This window comes from Semicossyphus pulcher, unplaced genomic scaffold (assembly GCF_022749685.1).
Source record: "Semicossyphus pulcher isolate SPU_LCO1_2020_fin unplaced genomic scaffold, fSemPul1.0.p SCAF_9, whole genome shotgun sequence".
NCBI lineage: Eukaryota > Metazoa > Chordata > Actinopteri > Labriformes > Labridae > Semicossyphus > Semicossyphus pulcher.
Window position 1 is genome coordinate 17,651,005 of NW_027211770.1, and position 16,133 is coordinate 17,667,137.

General features: G+C 43.2%; 1 protein-coding gene across 1 annotated transcript in view; it reads left to right on the top strand.

Moving 5' to 3' along the window:
* The first annotated feature begins 1,241 nt into the window (after positions 1-1,241).
* Positions 1,242-16,133, top strand: part of nbeal2 (neurobeachin-like 2) — a 34,513-nt gene continuing 19,621 nt past the window's right edge. The window contains exons 1-16 of the mRNA XM_069655780.1: positions 1,242-1,730; positions 7,958-8,046; positions 8,239-8,403; positions 9,131-9,212; positions 9,518-9,630; positions 9,762-9,844; positions 10,643-10,728; positions 10,836-11,139; positions 11,273-11,379; positions 12,947-13,033; positions 13,900-13,983; positions 14,201-14,299; positions 14,482-15,137; positions 15,222-15,354; positions 15,502-15,621; positions 15,729-16,062. Coding sequence (XP_069511881.1) covers positions 1,656-1,730; positions 7,958-8,046; positions 8,239-8,403; positions 9,131-9,212; positions 9,518-9,630; positions 9,762-9,844; positions 10,643-10,728; positions 10,836-11,139; positions 11,273-11,379; positions 12,947-13,033; positions 13,900-13,983; positions 14,201-14,299; positions 14,482-15,137; positions 15,222-15,354; positions 15,502-15,621; positions 15,729-16,062 — 2,617 coding nt within the window. The 5' untranslated portion in view covers positions 1,242-1,655. The remainder of the gene's footprint in view (positions 1,731-7,957; positions 8,047-8,238; positions 8,404-9,130; positions 9,213-9,517; positions 9,631-9,761; positions 9,845-10,642; positions 10,729-10,835; positions 11,140-11,272; positions 11,380-12,946; positions 13,034-13,899; positions 13,984-14,200; positions 14,300-14,481; positions 15,138-15,221; positions 15,355-15,501; positions 15,622-15,728; positions 16,063-16,133) is intronic.

Below are 16,133 nucleotides of genomic sequence, written 5' to 3' on the forward strand. Positions count from 1 at the left end.
TTGCCTATTCAGAACTTCTTATGTCTGTTTACATACCTATACATTAATTAAGAGGGGTATTCTGACTGGTACACTGTCCCACTTGTTAAGGGTCCTACTGTCAGGTCCTGGTTAGGAATGTAGGCCATCGCCATGGTAATACAGCTGCCTCAAGTTTCACTATCTCCATAATGTCGAATATCAATGTGTGATAAGAAGGTAAAAGATCATAATAAATCAATAAAGCAAACATTTATAACTCTTGTAAGTGGATCATCGATTGACTCCTGTGATAACAGACATACCAGGAAGAAAAAAACAAGATATACTGGAAACTATACACATAGATCAATTAGACAAGTTGCGCGCTTTCCCTACTTTTTATCTGTAGAAAATATGCCAACCATATTATAAACTATAACAATATCTGGGCCCATAAACACAACCCCTCTTGCATAAAGTTTCTGTTTCTCTTCTAATAATTGATCAATCTAAAGACAAATAACCATTTATACTCACCATAGACACTATATTCAAGGGTAATATATTTTTTAAGATAATTGAAATGTATGTCTTGTTTTCAGATAAAGTGTAAGCTCTTGCAAACCATATAAGTTTACAGTATGCTTTTAAGTTCATCGTCCACCAGGACAACTTATAATGTCCAAGAACTCTTGAAAAGTAAATATCTTTTCAGGTAGAGAGGGAGCTACCTTTCTTAATAGTGGCCCTTGTGTACATTATACTATACAGTACAATTGATCTGTCTAGTTCATTTTGCCTTTTCTTGTCTCCCAGTGTTTAAAGGATATTTGATTGAAAGCAGGAATCAGGAAACCATTAAATTAAATACATATGTATTACAGCCTAAGGCACGAAGAGCCATTGTACAGTAAGTAGCTGTCAGAGTCCGAAGTTAAGTAGACGAGTGCTTTTCTTTGTGCCTGTCAGTGCTGAAAGTAGCTTGATGTGCAAAGTGACAGCTCCAGCAAGAAACTGCACAACAGAGGCTTTTATTTTGAAAAACTATGACCACCTGCGCATATTATGGTCAAATTTCTTGCTAACAGTTTAAAACCCTGTCATTATTAATCTAGCAAGAGATTAACTTTACTTTATTTGAGTCATGTATCTGTGTGCTTGTGTTTGTTTGTCTGCGTGTATGTATCTTTAAGAATATCAGCCTACCTGTGAGCATGATCTACAATCAACTCCTGACTGTCTTGCCTTGTTAACACAGTCAGACACTAGTTGATGGACACATGACACAGGACTGTACACCTCCACTTTGAGATTGTGGGCAGCGCAGTCATTTCTTGCTGTTTGAGCGGATGGCATGTGTCGCTTCCGTGGGAACTCTCTCCAATAGGAATCATACAGCTTCAAGCTCGCTGTAAACGCGGACATGGGTGTTTCTCCAGACATGCATCTCCACGCATTTCTGTTCCTGGTTTTACAATTCCGACAGTGATCGCACCGTGGCCACAGTCACACCGGCATGTTTGGCTTTTTCACGCCACACTTTTAACTTTGCGTGTCGCCACTGAAAGCACTTTTGTGTGGATTATTGCAGGAATGGTTCACGGGAGCGTGCCGCGTCCTGCTGCCTTTGGGAAACAACTTCAAAGAGATCTGGCTTCCAGTTAGAGGATTTATTAGAATTAAAAAGGGAGATAATGAGCAACCACAAGGGCGGCGGGATGGCATCGAAGGAAAGGCTGTACGAGCTGTGGATGTTATACTACACAAAGGTGAGTGCGGAAGAGCTGACGGTGACACCTGTTGTTGCAGCAGGTCCTGGGTCTGAAGTTTATAACATGAGCCGATAAACACATGATCCTGCTCTGTGTGACCTTATTGCAGCCTCTGTCGTTTGATGTAAACGGTAACATGAGGAAGTCGACTATATTTTGCCTGTTGGTGCACGAGCTGTTTATTTACCTAGTCGCAGAGGGCGCCCTGCGCGTGCTACAGAAGGATATCATGTCCTCTTTTATGAATGTGTCACTTAGTAACTTAAGTTATTGAATGGAGAAAATACAAATTGTGTTTGAAGCAGATTAACACACTTGCGAGTGCGTTTGCTACTGTACCTGCGATGCAGGTGGTGCTGAAGCTACTTCCTGTTCCTGTTCCTCCCTGTCTCTCTTCCTTAGTTAGTATTTAAACCACAATGGGATTAATACTGTGTATTAATAAGAGGACGACCATGTTCTAACCACCTTAAATATGTTTTTTTTTACTCGTAGCACAATTCCTATTAGCCTACTCATTTAGTTTGAATATTAAATCTGAAACAAGAGCTTATTTGCGTTTCTCTGTGGTCTTTAAACCAAACCTAATTTGGCAATATCCTAATATGATTATCAAATTGTTTTTCTGTGGTATTAAATGTCCCCCCCCCTATGGGTGTGACTGAAGCTCATTACTCTGCCTGGTTCTGAGGGTGCAATATCTTGGTAATAACCATCATAATGAATTAATAGTAGGCTTTAAGGATATTGTACACCCCCTTTTTTTTGTCATGTCTCCTTTTGAAAGAGAAAAAAAAGAAGGCTGTGAATAAATTAAGTATTACTATTTAATGTGTGCGCAATCTGCTTCCATGCCCGAGGACAGAGAAAACAAGATGAGACTTCTTTCCCAGTTTGCATGCACTGTGTGTTCACTGTGGGGCAGAAAGACGCCCTTCTAGAGATGTGAAAGAATGGCTTTTCTGATCAGGATAAGGTAATAAGGGAATATTTCATCACATAACTGTATTGAGTTTTGTCCTAATTTAGGACTCGGCTTAACCCTCATTGAGAAACCTACAAAAGGGTTTGAACAGGGCAGAGCTCAATGCTGAGATAACTGCAAAAAAGCATTAAGTGCAGTAGTGGCACAAGTGAGTAAGAGGTGTAATGCATCTTACAGCATTTGGGGTCATTGTGGTTAATTCAGTGAGTCTTTAACCAGCCTTGTTGTCCTCTGTGCTGCTTCAGCTTCGTGGTTAAGCCACTTCAAAAAATAACAAGTTGTATCCACTGCTCCAAAGAGTCATAGTGAGTGGTGGTCTGTGTGTGTGCGTCAATCTGACGTTGACAGCTGTCTAGCATCTCCCGTGTGCGACCACTTCCTTATCAAGCTGCCTCTTGGCTCTCAGTTTGTTCTCTCCAGTTGCCCACAAGGCTAAGGTTTATTCTTCACCCATTTCTTAGCAAAAGACTAACACAGACATTTCTGAGTTTTCTTGGAAGCGTGACCTGACCGTATTGCCAAGCCCGCGATGAAGGATTGCAGAGGGAAGGGATTGAATTGAGCCTAGTATTAAACGTCACCACCTTCTGTGACTCAGAGGGACACAAAAGGCTGAAGAAAAGGCAGCAGAACCACTTCAGAGAACAATAACCTGCCTCTCCTATACACATCAACATGCCACTGTATGCACTGTTTTTGTTGTCTGCCTGTTTGTCAAGTTGACACAGACAATCACCTCTTTTTAACTGCTCACATTCCGTCTCCGATTCACAGGCCGTGTTTTCTGATCTGTCACAGATCAAGATTTGAGTCGAACAGGAGCAGCGGTGTGAGCTTTATTTAATAGGCTTTTTGTTTGTGCTGTAAACATGCCTCACTGGTGGCAGTCCTGACACTATTTGAGTCACAACTAACACGCCCATGCAGCTGTCTTAACACCCTGTAGCAGATCTGGATTAAATATTTCAGCCATGTGTGTCTCTGCAGATTTTATCCTCTGCCTCTTTGCGCGAGAGAGACCCTCACAGCATCAGTGCATGCTCCTGCAGATATCCAGTAAACGTATAAGGGCGTTTACAGTAAATACTAATAAGGTTGTGATCAAGCCTTAACAATTCCAACATGTTTGAGTACATGTAGTATCTCAGCCATCATTCTTGCAGTAAGAAAGCAAAACTTGCTCAGGCTTGTCAGTGATAAAGGAGCTCAGCTTCCTCCGATTGTGCAAGAAATCACACGCCCCGTGCTAGACTTCTGGATCAGCTGAGGTTCAGGACTGTTGTGTGATGTTGAAAAGCCATTGTCAGATATGAATAAGACATTTTCTGTTTAACTGACTGAACAACAAGGCCGGCAAGGACAGAACAACTGTTGATTTCCCTTGTTTTGTTACAGAGCAGGGGGCTGATATCTTCTTCTACATCGGTCTTTTGCAGCTTTAAATGTGTGGAGAGTATGTTAACAAATAAACCCCCAATGTAACATACCCATCTCTTTTATCTGCTGCAGTTAAAATCCATCTCTACATATCTCACATCTGAGACAGTTCTTCAGACCATCTTAGTGCTCGTGCCTGTCAGACACAGTGTGTCTGATCACTGAGGGAATAACATATTTTGTCAGATGGTGCCTGAAGACACCCGAAGGAGTGTTGTTTTGGGATGGGCTTGCTCTTTTTCCCCCGTCATAACACATTTATACAGTCAGACTGTCCTCTGACAACAGTTTCATCAGTTCTGTTTCCTTTCATGCTCTCGATGAATCTGCAGCAAAAACAGTTCTCTTACAGGATGGATTTTGAACCTCGACAGACAACCAATTAATGAGTGCTTTCATTCTTGAAATTAAGCCAGAAAATTGTATCCATCCATCCATACCTTACCTACTTATCCTGTTCAGGGTTGCAAAGGGGGGGTGGAGCCTATCACCTGTCAATCACAGGGCTGACACATAGAGACAGACAACCTTTCACGCTCACACTCACACTGACCAAGTCACCAATGAACCAAACAAGCATGTCTTTGGACAGTGGGAGGAAGTCAGAGGGAACCCACGCATGCATGGAGAGAACATGCAAACTCCACACTGAAAGGCTTCCTATGTCCCAACCGGGATTTGAACCAGGAACCTTCAAGCTGTGAGACTGCGCCAGCCAGTCATTGGTTTATTTTATTTTAAGGTTTAACTGACGAATCAATTTGATGTTTAATGAGTCTTAAATAAGCTTGTAGCTGGTTTCATGTCCCTGCAAAAGCATCATTCGTCTGCATGCAACTATTACATTTTTATTTTTTTCTGCAAAAATGCATTCATCATTCGCACGGTTAATCAGACAACAACAGATTTTTCACAGTCTTTAAGTAAGCATGGTTGCCCTCAGCGATACAGTGAGAAAGCTTTAGTGTACACTGAGCACATGTGGTAAACACAGTGTCCACTGTGCTCAGATAACTGAGCCAAAACACTTTGCTAAACAAAACTTCCAGACGTCATAAATCCGGATGAAAGTGATAAACACAGAAGCCTCTTTTTCCCCTGCAAACGTCAGTGTGGATACAGTGAGCTGCCAAAGGCAGAGAAATAGATGGTATGTGATTATCCTGTGATCATTAGCTTGAGAGGCCGGTGGAGCGACTAATTAAAGCCTGTAGAGGAAGAAATGGACCACAGTGACAACCCCACTGCCGCCCGTCCACACAGCTGTGAAACCACCTCTTCTGCTTGCTTTAACGACAGAACAAGTCACATGTCCTCTGCGCTGTGTATGTGTGTCTCAATTCCTAATCAAAATATGATTCATTTAATTTATTATCTGCGCTGAGAGATGAGACAACATCATCATCACTGCAGCTTGCTGTGACTCTCCTATGAGCCCTGTGATTAAATCCCCGATGCGTCTCCATCTCCCCTGTTTACCAACAGAAGGGCCAACCAGGAAAATCAAAGTGCTCTTTGCTTTCACTTGTGCAGGAAGCTGGAGCAAAGCAGAATGCCAAGCAGCAGAGAGCGGCACAGCTGCCTGGCCATGTGCAGGGAGAGCAGAGATAAATGACACAGTTTATAGGGATCGGTGCCTCATGGTTGGCTTGTGACATCCGTTATAATGTAACAAAGTGTTGGGTTAGCTGCTTTGTGCTGTTGTTGAGGATATGTTAAGGCTCTACCAGGTGTCGCAGGTACACTTAAATCACCCGCTTAGTTTTACTTCTCTCTGCAAGCAAGCTTCACTTCCTATCTGTGATGTCCCTTTTTATTGTTGTACTCTAAAAGATGAAACCACACCCAGCTTCAGGGTACATAAACACACTTTTCTCGACAGGGAACAGAAATGTTCTTTTACCTCCTATCCCATAAAGACGAGAAAGCAGTGCACGCTTCATTAAATCATGCTTGGTTTGAATACTAAGGCTGTCGTCACGCACAGTTGTAAATTCCAAATCGCGTCACTTAATTAACACTTATTACTGCGTGGCCTCGTACATTGTGAACTCCAGCAGACGACTGATGACGTAACCTTGCAGTGTGCATGCTCAGTAACATGCAGGAGGATCCAGTCATTCAGCTACTGCCCATTTTAATAGAGAGTAAGACAAAGCTAAATGGGTGTTGCAACTATTTTTATCTGTCCTTGCCTGTCCTTCTCGGGCCTCAAATACCAGATTAAGCAAATGTTCAAGCATGAAATAAAAGGACTGTTGCCTCTTGACTACATTATTCCTTTTTAGACATATTCAGTGCTTCAGTGGATCACATTTTAGTCTGTTTGTGGTACTCAAATTAGTCAGTCACTCCTGCAAAATCCTTCTGTTGTGCTATATTCGAAGAGTGTAAACGCAGTCCTTGTGCTCCATTGCTGCTGTGGGAAGCTTTTAACAGACGCCTCCCTCATATATTCTCACAACGAGCAGTGGAACCAAAAGAGGAAAGGGTTTGACGATTAGGCCTCGCGTGAAGGAAATAAGCTTCGGTTTAAGTGACATGTCATTTCCTTGTTGCTCGCATTGCTGCTGGAAGACAAGAGAGGAGCGAGTCAGAGGCTGATGTGCAGCTTCTGAGCTGCTGCTGGCTGAGGGGACGACGCTGAGGACTCTTCTGAGACTGGGTTCACAGGAACCTGGCAGCCCCGCTCAGCCACATACAATGAGAGATGGACTGGCCCATAAGTCAATGCCAGTTGGTAATGTACATTTAACATTAATGCAGCGTTCAAGAAAACTTACTTACACAGAGTTAACTGTTTTATATTTCTTTTCCCATTCCCCTTAGTGGTGGGACGGTTACAATTAGCTCCACATTAGACATGTGATGAGCTGGAACATGAAGATACAGTCTGTATGTTGCAGCTCTGTGCTTTTAGTCACTGTGCAGCTTTAAAAATAACAACTGCAGTGCAACATGCATTGCTCATTTGCGTGTGAGTTAAGGGGAAGTACCTGATTGATTGTTGTACCATGTGCTGTTTACGCTGTTGGATGTTATTAGTGTGCAGTGAGTCAGTCAGTCTGGAACAGCTTGTGTCTTCCCTCAAACTTCTGCTGTACAGAAACCACATCAAAAATACGAGTCAATGACTTCTTGCACAAGCAACACTTCTGTATTCTCAGGCCTTATTAATAATCAATTGGCCTTAATTTAAATGGATGTCTAAGTTAAAAAGGAATTCAGTTATAATTTGATCTGATTCTCTCGTGACCTGTGTTTTGTTACTTAGTCGATGTGAGATAGAGAGACTGACGTGAGGAGGGAAGAGTGGCAGGATATGTTGCAGTGCAGAGGCTGATTACAGCTGAGATAACGGCTGTTGTATGTAAACATCCTCGTGCGATTGAAACCGTGTTAAATGATTTTAACAGGCACGTTATGATGCAGGAATGCATTATGCTTTACAGTAATGAATAGTGAGTTTTGGAACTTTGTTTTCAACTTCTGACTGACAAGGACTCATAAAAAAGGTTCATGTTGAAGTTCACCTCCCCGTTCTGAGAAGGAAAGAATTGGCTCATGTGTTCCTCTCTGCGAGTTACATCTCTTTGCAACATCCTGTTACAAAAACAGGTCATATGCTTTAGTCAGTGCCATGTTTTCAGCCACAGTGTGTCACAGTCAAATGCTCAACCTTTTAAAATAGTAGATATAACTAAGCACAAAAGGCCATGTTCCACTGATTCACATTTTGTACATACAGTCTGGTTTGCTGACAGTGTGCATACGCTAACATGTTCTCTCCTCCCGCCTGCAGAAAGATGTGGGTTATCTGCAGCAGTGGCTGGAGGCATTCGTGGCATCCTTTGAGAAGCTCATTGATGTGCAGTCACTGGAGCCACGGAGGTTAGTAGTAAGAGTTATTTATTTTACACAAACCACATAGCTTGAAGCTCCCACCAGCTTGTATTCCCTGAAGCAGGATGACCTTTGACCTCCTGTAGAGATACCGTTTTGGCATGTTTATGTTATGTGTAAACGCAGCCCATATAACAACGCTGCTGATGGCTCCCCTCGTCCTCCTCTCTTTCCTCCCAGGCTGGAGGAGTGCAGCTCTGAGGTGCCCTTGCTCCCCAGTGAGGTCCTGCTGTTCCTCAGCACCCAGCTATGGGACAGTGCGGTACACCTCACCGCCGGCGCCGAGCACAACGGCAGCACCCCGCACCCTCTGCTTCTCATCAAGTTCTTCATCATTGTGTGCAGGTGAGGGCCCAGCCAGCTGTGTATACGCTTCATCATCACAGTGGTGCTATTGTGCTCCTTAAATCAAGCTGTAGTTCTCATGAGAATATGCAGCAGAACAATTAAGCACAGGACAACAACAACTTCCAGATCTTGTACAAAAAAAACAGAAAAACAATACTTGGGCAATTAAGTAAGACTAATTATTACACGGCTATGTTAAGTACTTGATTCTGATTGGTTAATAATGGCATTCCAAGGTCTGCTATTTCTAGCAGACCGTTGCTATGAAGAACAGACCGTTGCTAGGGCTCTAATCACACAATCTGGAGGACTAACTGTAATCATATCAATGCGCCGAAAGAAGTCTGGTAAATTTGACATCAGTCTGTTTACAGAGGGAAAACAGCAGAGAGAAAGCAAGACAGGTTAAAAGACGCAAAAAGTTGGCACATGAAGTGAACAAAAAACGTCGATATAATCATTTTTAGATTAATAAAATAATTTCCAAATCAATATTTGTGTTGAATAATTGACTTAGTAAGTAAGTAGCCGGTAATAAGCAGGATAATGTATAGTGAGCCTCCTCTGGTTGAGACAAGACACCTCCGCCACCTTGCTGAGGTTCCATTCCACGATAACATTATTATTATTATTTTTTACATAACAATATTTTATTTGATCTAAGATGGCCATATTGGCAAAGCATTGGGCCGTTTCATTAGCGTGAGTTTCTCTCCACCTCTAGGAACATGGAGAACATTGACCCAGACAAGACCCCTGGTTTTGTTTTCGAAACCATCAAGCTTTTGAGTTTCTGTTTGGAGCAGGTAAGTCCATTATAAACTGTAGTACGAGCAGGACACAGATCTGTGTGATTTATGCTGGGCTTTGGCTCCACAGCGGGCCCTGTATATCATGCTAGATTTTTTGGAGCCATTTTAGCCAAACTATGCAGAAATGTGATCTACAGTAGCAAGACAGTGAACCTATACAGAGTGTATTGTGTTTACAGTATGTGTCATCCTCACACAGAGGTAACGGACTAACTTTACAGTGAAAGGAGAAGTAGTTACGGAGCTGACCTTTTATTTGTTATGCTTGACTTTACTTTGATTTTTTTCATGTTCCTCAGCTAAAGAAGGGACAAGGCGAGCAGACGTCTCTTCAGCTGGTCGTGCAGTACGGACTTGTGCTCTGTGAGAGTCTGTTCGACCCTTATCAGACGTGGAGGAGACGCCTGGCAGGGTGAGTGTGTGCCGCTTAACCCTGGAGATCGCCTGAGTGAATGTGTGGGAGGTGGAATTTAGCCACAAAGACTGAAAGGCTTATGCATTTAACATCTTGCCTAACCTTTTGTGATGTGAAACTCGTTGCAGGGAGGAGGTGAGCTTGCTGGAGAGGAACAAGTATAAGTTCTCCCCGCTGGCCTTGCCGGAGGAGCTGCCTGCTCTCTTCCATGGTGAGACACTCCCTTTAGTTCTGCTTTACCACTCTGATCTGTCAGACCTCACATACCACAAGAATCAAACTGTTCCCACCACTGCCCAAAAACAGATTATCTCTGTCATGTTGACTTTAAGAAAGTTAACCTTTTCTCCAAACCTCCTTTAAAATCATCCTTGTATTGTTTCCTGTATTAGAAAAATAACTGATCAGTCCAGTCAGTCAGACTTTTAGCATTTTCCTAAAAACTGAATCATATAGCTTCTAATTATCAAGATTACATCACCAGAGTTCAGGCTTTTCAAACTATAGAAGCTCATCTGATCAGCGAGCATTAACCTGTAAACCATGCCGGTAATCTCAGTTTGGGCAGGCTTCAGTGTGTCCAAATTTTTGGAGGATTATCCTGTAATACAAGCTTTATTTGTTAAGAAAGAAATCTTAGTTGTTGTGAAATACAGAGGCAATTAGCACGGCCCAGGCTTTTGTTATTGACACAACTCTGAATAACAAAGGTGTAATCATTAGCTGAGCCATTGTCCAGTTAATATAATAGATTATATATTTTTACTTTAATTGTTTACTTTTTTATTTAATTGCACTGTATTTTAATATTTTGTTACCCTCTTATTCTGGTTGAATGGGCAGGGGATGACTGCACCTCTGCATGCATTAGCAAAAGATAAAGAAACAACTAAGAAATCTAGAGTTGCTTTGCGTGCGAGTTTGCTACAACAGTCTTCATGTTTTCTGTATTATGGTTGAGTAAAAGCTAGTGTTACATAACATTGTCTCTCGGGCTGTATGTTCACAGAAAGCCTCCAGGAAAGCGAGCAGATCCCAGAGCTCCTCACGCTCAGATTGGTTCATCTCCGGGGTGCTGTCATCAGTGGAACAAAGGTCAACCACAATCTGTCCTCTTCATCAGCGATTATTTCATAATCCGTAAAAACACGAGAGCAACTTAAACTGATTACAAGGGATTCACTTTGTCTTTATTTTTTCAGAAGAATGGCCTTCTCTCCATCACCCCTCAATCTGTTGAGGATCTGTTCTCTGTCCTGCGCGCGTGGTGCTGCCGGGCCTCTGCTGAACCCAAAGACACGGGGCTCCCACGGCTGACCTTGCAGTGCCTGACTGCAATGATCCACCTCCTGCACTCCAGCAGCCCCTCGGAGCGACAGGTGGAGATCAGGATGATACTGGAGAGCTTCTTCCAGCTCCTCAATTGGAACCGTCCGCTTAGCAGCGAGGAACAAGACAGGCAGAGCTGGGAGGACAGCCTGATCTCCCTCCAGAGCCAAATGCTAAGTAAGAACATCTCAAGTTGAACCGAGAATCAAGCATTCCTTTTCTATCTCTCTCACCCAGGCCAAATAATTGATTATTCCGGCATCATGGTGATGACGAAATAAGTCAACGTCCCTCTTGTTGTCAATTTTAGCTGCTGTCCCTGAGATCCTGCAGTGCCCTGACAGACCAGTCCTGCAGGCCGTGTTCCTAAACAACAACTGCTTTGAACACATCCTGAGGCTCGTTCAAAACAGCAAGGTCAGAGCCCCGTCCATTTAAAATGTGTCTGTCTGCTCTGTCCTTCTGTCAATTTGCCTGTCTGTCACCTTATCTATATATATCAGGTCTATTTCCTCTTTTTTGGCCAGAATGCCACATCTGTTTTCAATCACTTTTTCCTTCTGGTCAATTTGAAAAAATGAAATAAAATCATAAATATATAGGCTACATGCTCATGTTTTCCCAATATGACTACAACAACACATGGTTCCCACTGCAGCTGTAGAGAGACAATGCCAAACCTGTCTCCATGCACCAAACTCACACAGCGGCCATTTTCCTCTGAGGTCACGCTAAGGGTGGAACTGTAATAATGTTGTACTGCTGTGTTCCAGTTGTAAGTCGTATAAATTCAGTTTCTGAAAACGTCATGATTTGATCTCTTCTTGATTAATGTGCAACTGAAAAGAAAATGAGTCTGGATCTGTCCATATTTCAAGTTAAAACAACATATTTAATAACCTATTAGCTACTGCTGGACACCAGCTAACATTAGCTTTCAACTACTTGCTAGCTTACATTACGTGAGCTGGGGAGTAAATTCTAATGTAATTTAAGCTAGCAATTAATGCCTTTCCTACTGTAACGTGTATCACTACCAAAAGATAATGGTAATTAGCTGTTATCTGACCATGGCTAATAGGTTATATAATATATTTTCTTGATTAATGTGCAACAAGAAAGTGTCTGAGTCTGATAAAAATGAGTCTGGATCTGGCCATATTACCCATTAGCTACTGCTGCAAACTAGCTAACATTAGCATTAAAACACTTCCTAGCTTACATTTATTGGCTGGGCAGGAGATTCTAATGTAAATTAAGCTAGCAATTTATGCCTATCCTATTGTGACATAGTAGCTTTCTTCTACTTCCTAGCTAACATTACTTGTATCGAGTATATGAATGCTAATGTTAGCTGTTGTCTGACCAAAGCTGATACGTTATCAAATATCTCTTCTTGATTAATGTGCAACTAATAACTAAAATGAGTCTGGATCTGTTAATATTTCAAGTTAAAACAACATTTTATAACCCATTAGCTGCTGCTGGACACCAGCTAATAACAGCATTGAAACACTTCCTAGCTAACATTCATTAGCTGGTCAATTAATTCTAACGTGATTTAAGTTAGCAATTAATTGTGACATACCAAAAGGTCATAATAGTTTTCTGCTATTTCCTAGCTAACATTACTGGTATCTAGGAAGTATTTGAATGCTAATATTAGCTGTCTGACCATAGCTAATAGGTTATAAAATATTGTGTTTTTACACGTTTCCATTAGGATTTTTGCTGTTCATTGTTCCATTAGTTGCTGATCAACCAAGAAGGAATTAAATGATGATGGTTTGTCAGATAATCTTTATTTATATGATTTTCAACCTAGAATTAAGCAGTTTGACATTATACCTCCATTTCAGCCTCCCACCCAAAGCATGATGTCATGCCGCTGTGTGAATGCGGTCAGTTACCTCTGACAGATTTCTTTTTTGTCTAATCGTCTGTCTTTTTGTGTTGTGTATGGCTGCTTGTGTACGCCCTGCAGCTCTTTCAGAGCAAAAGGTGTAGGCCGGAGCATGAGGTTGTGAGTGACCTCACAACATGTTTACTCACAGAGGTCGAGGTGGACCAGGTACTTCCCCCCGCTTGGTGTGTGAAATTGGTCTGTCAGCAGGAAACTCAGCCTTTTTTACACCTGTTAGCAGCTATGTACTATTTAAACAGGAAGTTCTAGACAGGAAGTCTGAGTTACTCTCATTTGTAAATACTGCAGGTAGCGCGAAGTAGGTAGCGCAGCTTTACATGATATTTGTCTGTAGTTCCCTTTTTATCAGTGGTATCTCGGATCAGCTTCCTCACAGCCTATGTGCTTTACTGTTATTATTATGCCATTGTTTTGTCTAGTTAAATCCAAACTGAAATACATTTTATAAGCTGGAGGATTAATCTTTGCTCGTGTGGGAGTGATTCATATCACTCATTATTACAGGCTGAATTCCCTGTTGACAACACTGGGCAAGAGGAATATATTGTGTTATTCTATCGTGCATGAAACAGCTGTTTTTTGAAGTGCATGTCTTTCCTTCTTTTCCTCCTATTTTGGCTGTTCTGGTGTGTGACAGGTCTCGCTAGTATGAAAGACCTGGCTTGATATTGCCTGATTTCCAGCATTAGTTTGGGGTTTCTTCATTCTTGTTTTTTGGTGGAAGGCTTTGGGTTTTTGCATGGGACCTATCAGTAGTGAACAAAGAAGTGATTGTTTAGTGACTGGTACAGCAGTTCACTTACTTTGACCCACTCTGCTCCAATAATTGGGCTGTGGGAGAAAAAAAGAAATCTTGTGTGCTTCCTCTTGCACTTTATGGATAATCTGCACAAATTTTTCTGTTTGGTGCCGCTGAAATTTGTGCTTCTTGGGCTTTTGGTGTCAACACATCATGATGCACATTTATATTTCTGCTATGCTGCAGTCAACTATACCTCCTTATTTTGATTTAGGTCTTGGAGAAAGGACCCGACAGTATTACAGTTCATGCCTTAGGAGTCCTCACTGCTATAATGAGCAACTCACCCTCGGCTAAGGTAAGGCCCATTGTAATCGCTAATGGACATACTGTATATCTGTCATATTTTTCCTCATGTATTATAAAGCCTACAATTCCTGCCTGATGAGGAAAACTCTTTTCCGTCCATTGAGGAAATCACATTGTCGTCCCTTCCAATGTATTGAAGTGTGCCAACTAGTGATTCCCCTGTGGAGCAGCTTTAACCAGCCTATTTCTGTCTCTTTCCTCCTCAGGAGGTTTTCAAGGAGAGGATTGGTTACCCCCAGCTGTTTGATGTGCTGAAGAGTCAAGGTCGACCCACTAAAAGGCTGCTACAGGAGCTGATGAACATGGTGAAACACACATTTCCTCATTATCCCCACTGAGTCTCAGAGACTGTTGAAGCCAATTTCCTCTCTTTAATGACCTTGTTCCTATTTTGATTGTGTTGCTAGATAACCTGACTTTATGCTCCATGTCTATATCTTATCTTCATTCCCTGTCTTTGCTGTTTTTCGTCCCTCTCTGTCTCCAGGCAGTGGAGGGTGAGCATGCCCACGCCCATCACCTCGGCATTAGTAACGACCAGCCTCTGCTGCTGCTCCTGCAATGGCTGCCTGACCTGTCGGGTCAGAGGGACCTTCAGCTGCTGGTGGCTCAGTGGCTGGCTGCCGTCTGTGGTGGTTCTTTGTCCTGTCGCACTGTGGCTGTGGAGGCTGGCATGGTAGGGGCTCTGCTGCTGGTGCTCTCACAGCCCCAGAGTCTGGACAGGCAGTGTGCAGATGCCCTGCTGGGCCTCCTGCAGGATCTGGGCTCCCTGTGTGTGAGGCCAGAGGAGCTAAAGAGCCTGCTCAGACTGCTCAGGGTGGATCAGGACAATGGTGCAGTGGTGGGGAATGTGCATCCCTACTGCACCCCCATCATACGTGTGCTCTCAGCCATGGCAGCCAGAGAAGGCCAGGACAGTGCCCTGCAGTACTTCGATCTAACGCCCCCCATGGCTGGTATCATGGTACCCACAGTCCAACGCTGGCCAGGCAGCGGGTTTGCCTTTCATGCCTGGCTGTGCCTCAACAAGGAGTTCCCATCCTCTCACTCAGAGTTGTCAAACAACAAGAAACCTCCTGCAAACTCTGGCAACGGGCTTCAGCATGAAATGGGAAAAGGGCCGCGCAGGAAGCAGCTCTACAGGTGAAGAAAACGCTCAATTGCAAGCTTTTATTAACTTTGCTGTATTGTACATATTTGACTGAAAGTTGATTTTCTTTTGTGAAGCTTCGTCACAGCAAGTGGAACTGGGCTGGAGGCCTTCTTCACAATGGAGGGCGTGCTTGTGGTGGCTGTTTGCACTAAGAAAGACTACATGGCTGTGGCTCTGCCTGAGCACCCACTGGCTGACACATGTTGGGTGAGTGTGGACACCTCCTGAAGACACAAGCAGCTGTAGGAACTCTGAAGCTGTGAATCGTTACTGTTTGGCTGTTTTGCACCACTTTGTCAATATAAAAAAGTATTGTAATGTAATGTTTGTTTTTTAATGTCATCCTAATCACAGCATTCAGTGGCTATTGTCCACATCCCGGGCCGTCGTCCATTTGGTCAGAACCTAGTCACCATCTACATCGATGGCGAGCAGCGTAAAACTGCCCAGCTTCGCTTTCCATCCTTCAGTGAGGTCAGTAAAACTATTATCTATTGTATCCCTGCCACAGAGATTGTTAATAACAACTCTGTAGTTCCTTGTTTTTAATCTAACTTCCTCTGTCTTTCCCCCTCCTGAAGCCTTTTACCTCCTGCTGCATCGGCTCTGCAGGCCACCGGACCACTACCACCACCACCTCCCCAAACCTGCCCATGTTCTCCTCCTCCAACCCATCAACGCCTGAGTTTTCCTTTCCTACCCATGCCCCCTCCCTCATCCGTTCCCAGTCCTTCCCAGCCACCTTTGCGGGAGGCCGCTGGACGTCTTTGGGAGACTCACCAGTGCACACCATCCCGGCAGGACTGCAGGACACAGAGTGGGGAACGCCGACGTCTCTGGACGGCCTCCTGGGCACCGCTTTCATTTGCCATGAGGCTCTGCAGCCGGCACAGACCAGAGCTCTGCATGCTGCAGGTGGGTCACGCTCTACTCCAATGCAAATCTTGTTGTACGCAGAGTTCACAATGTACAAGAACAGTGGAGCA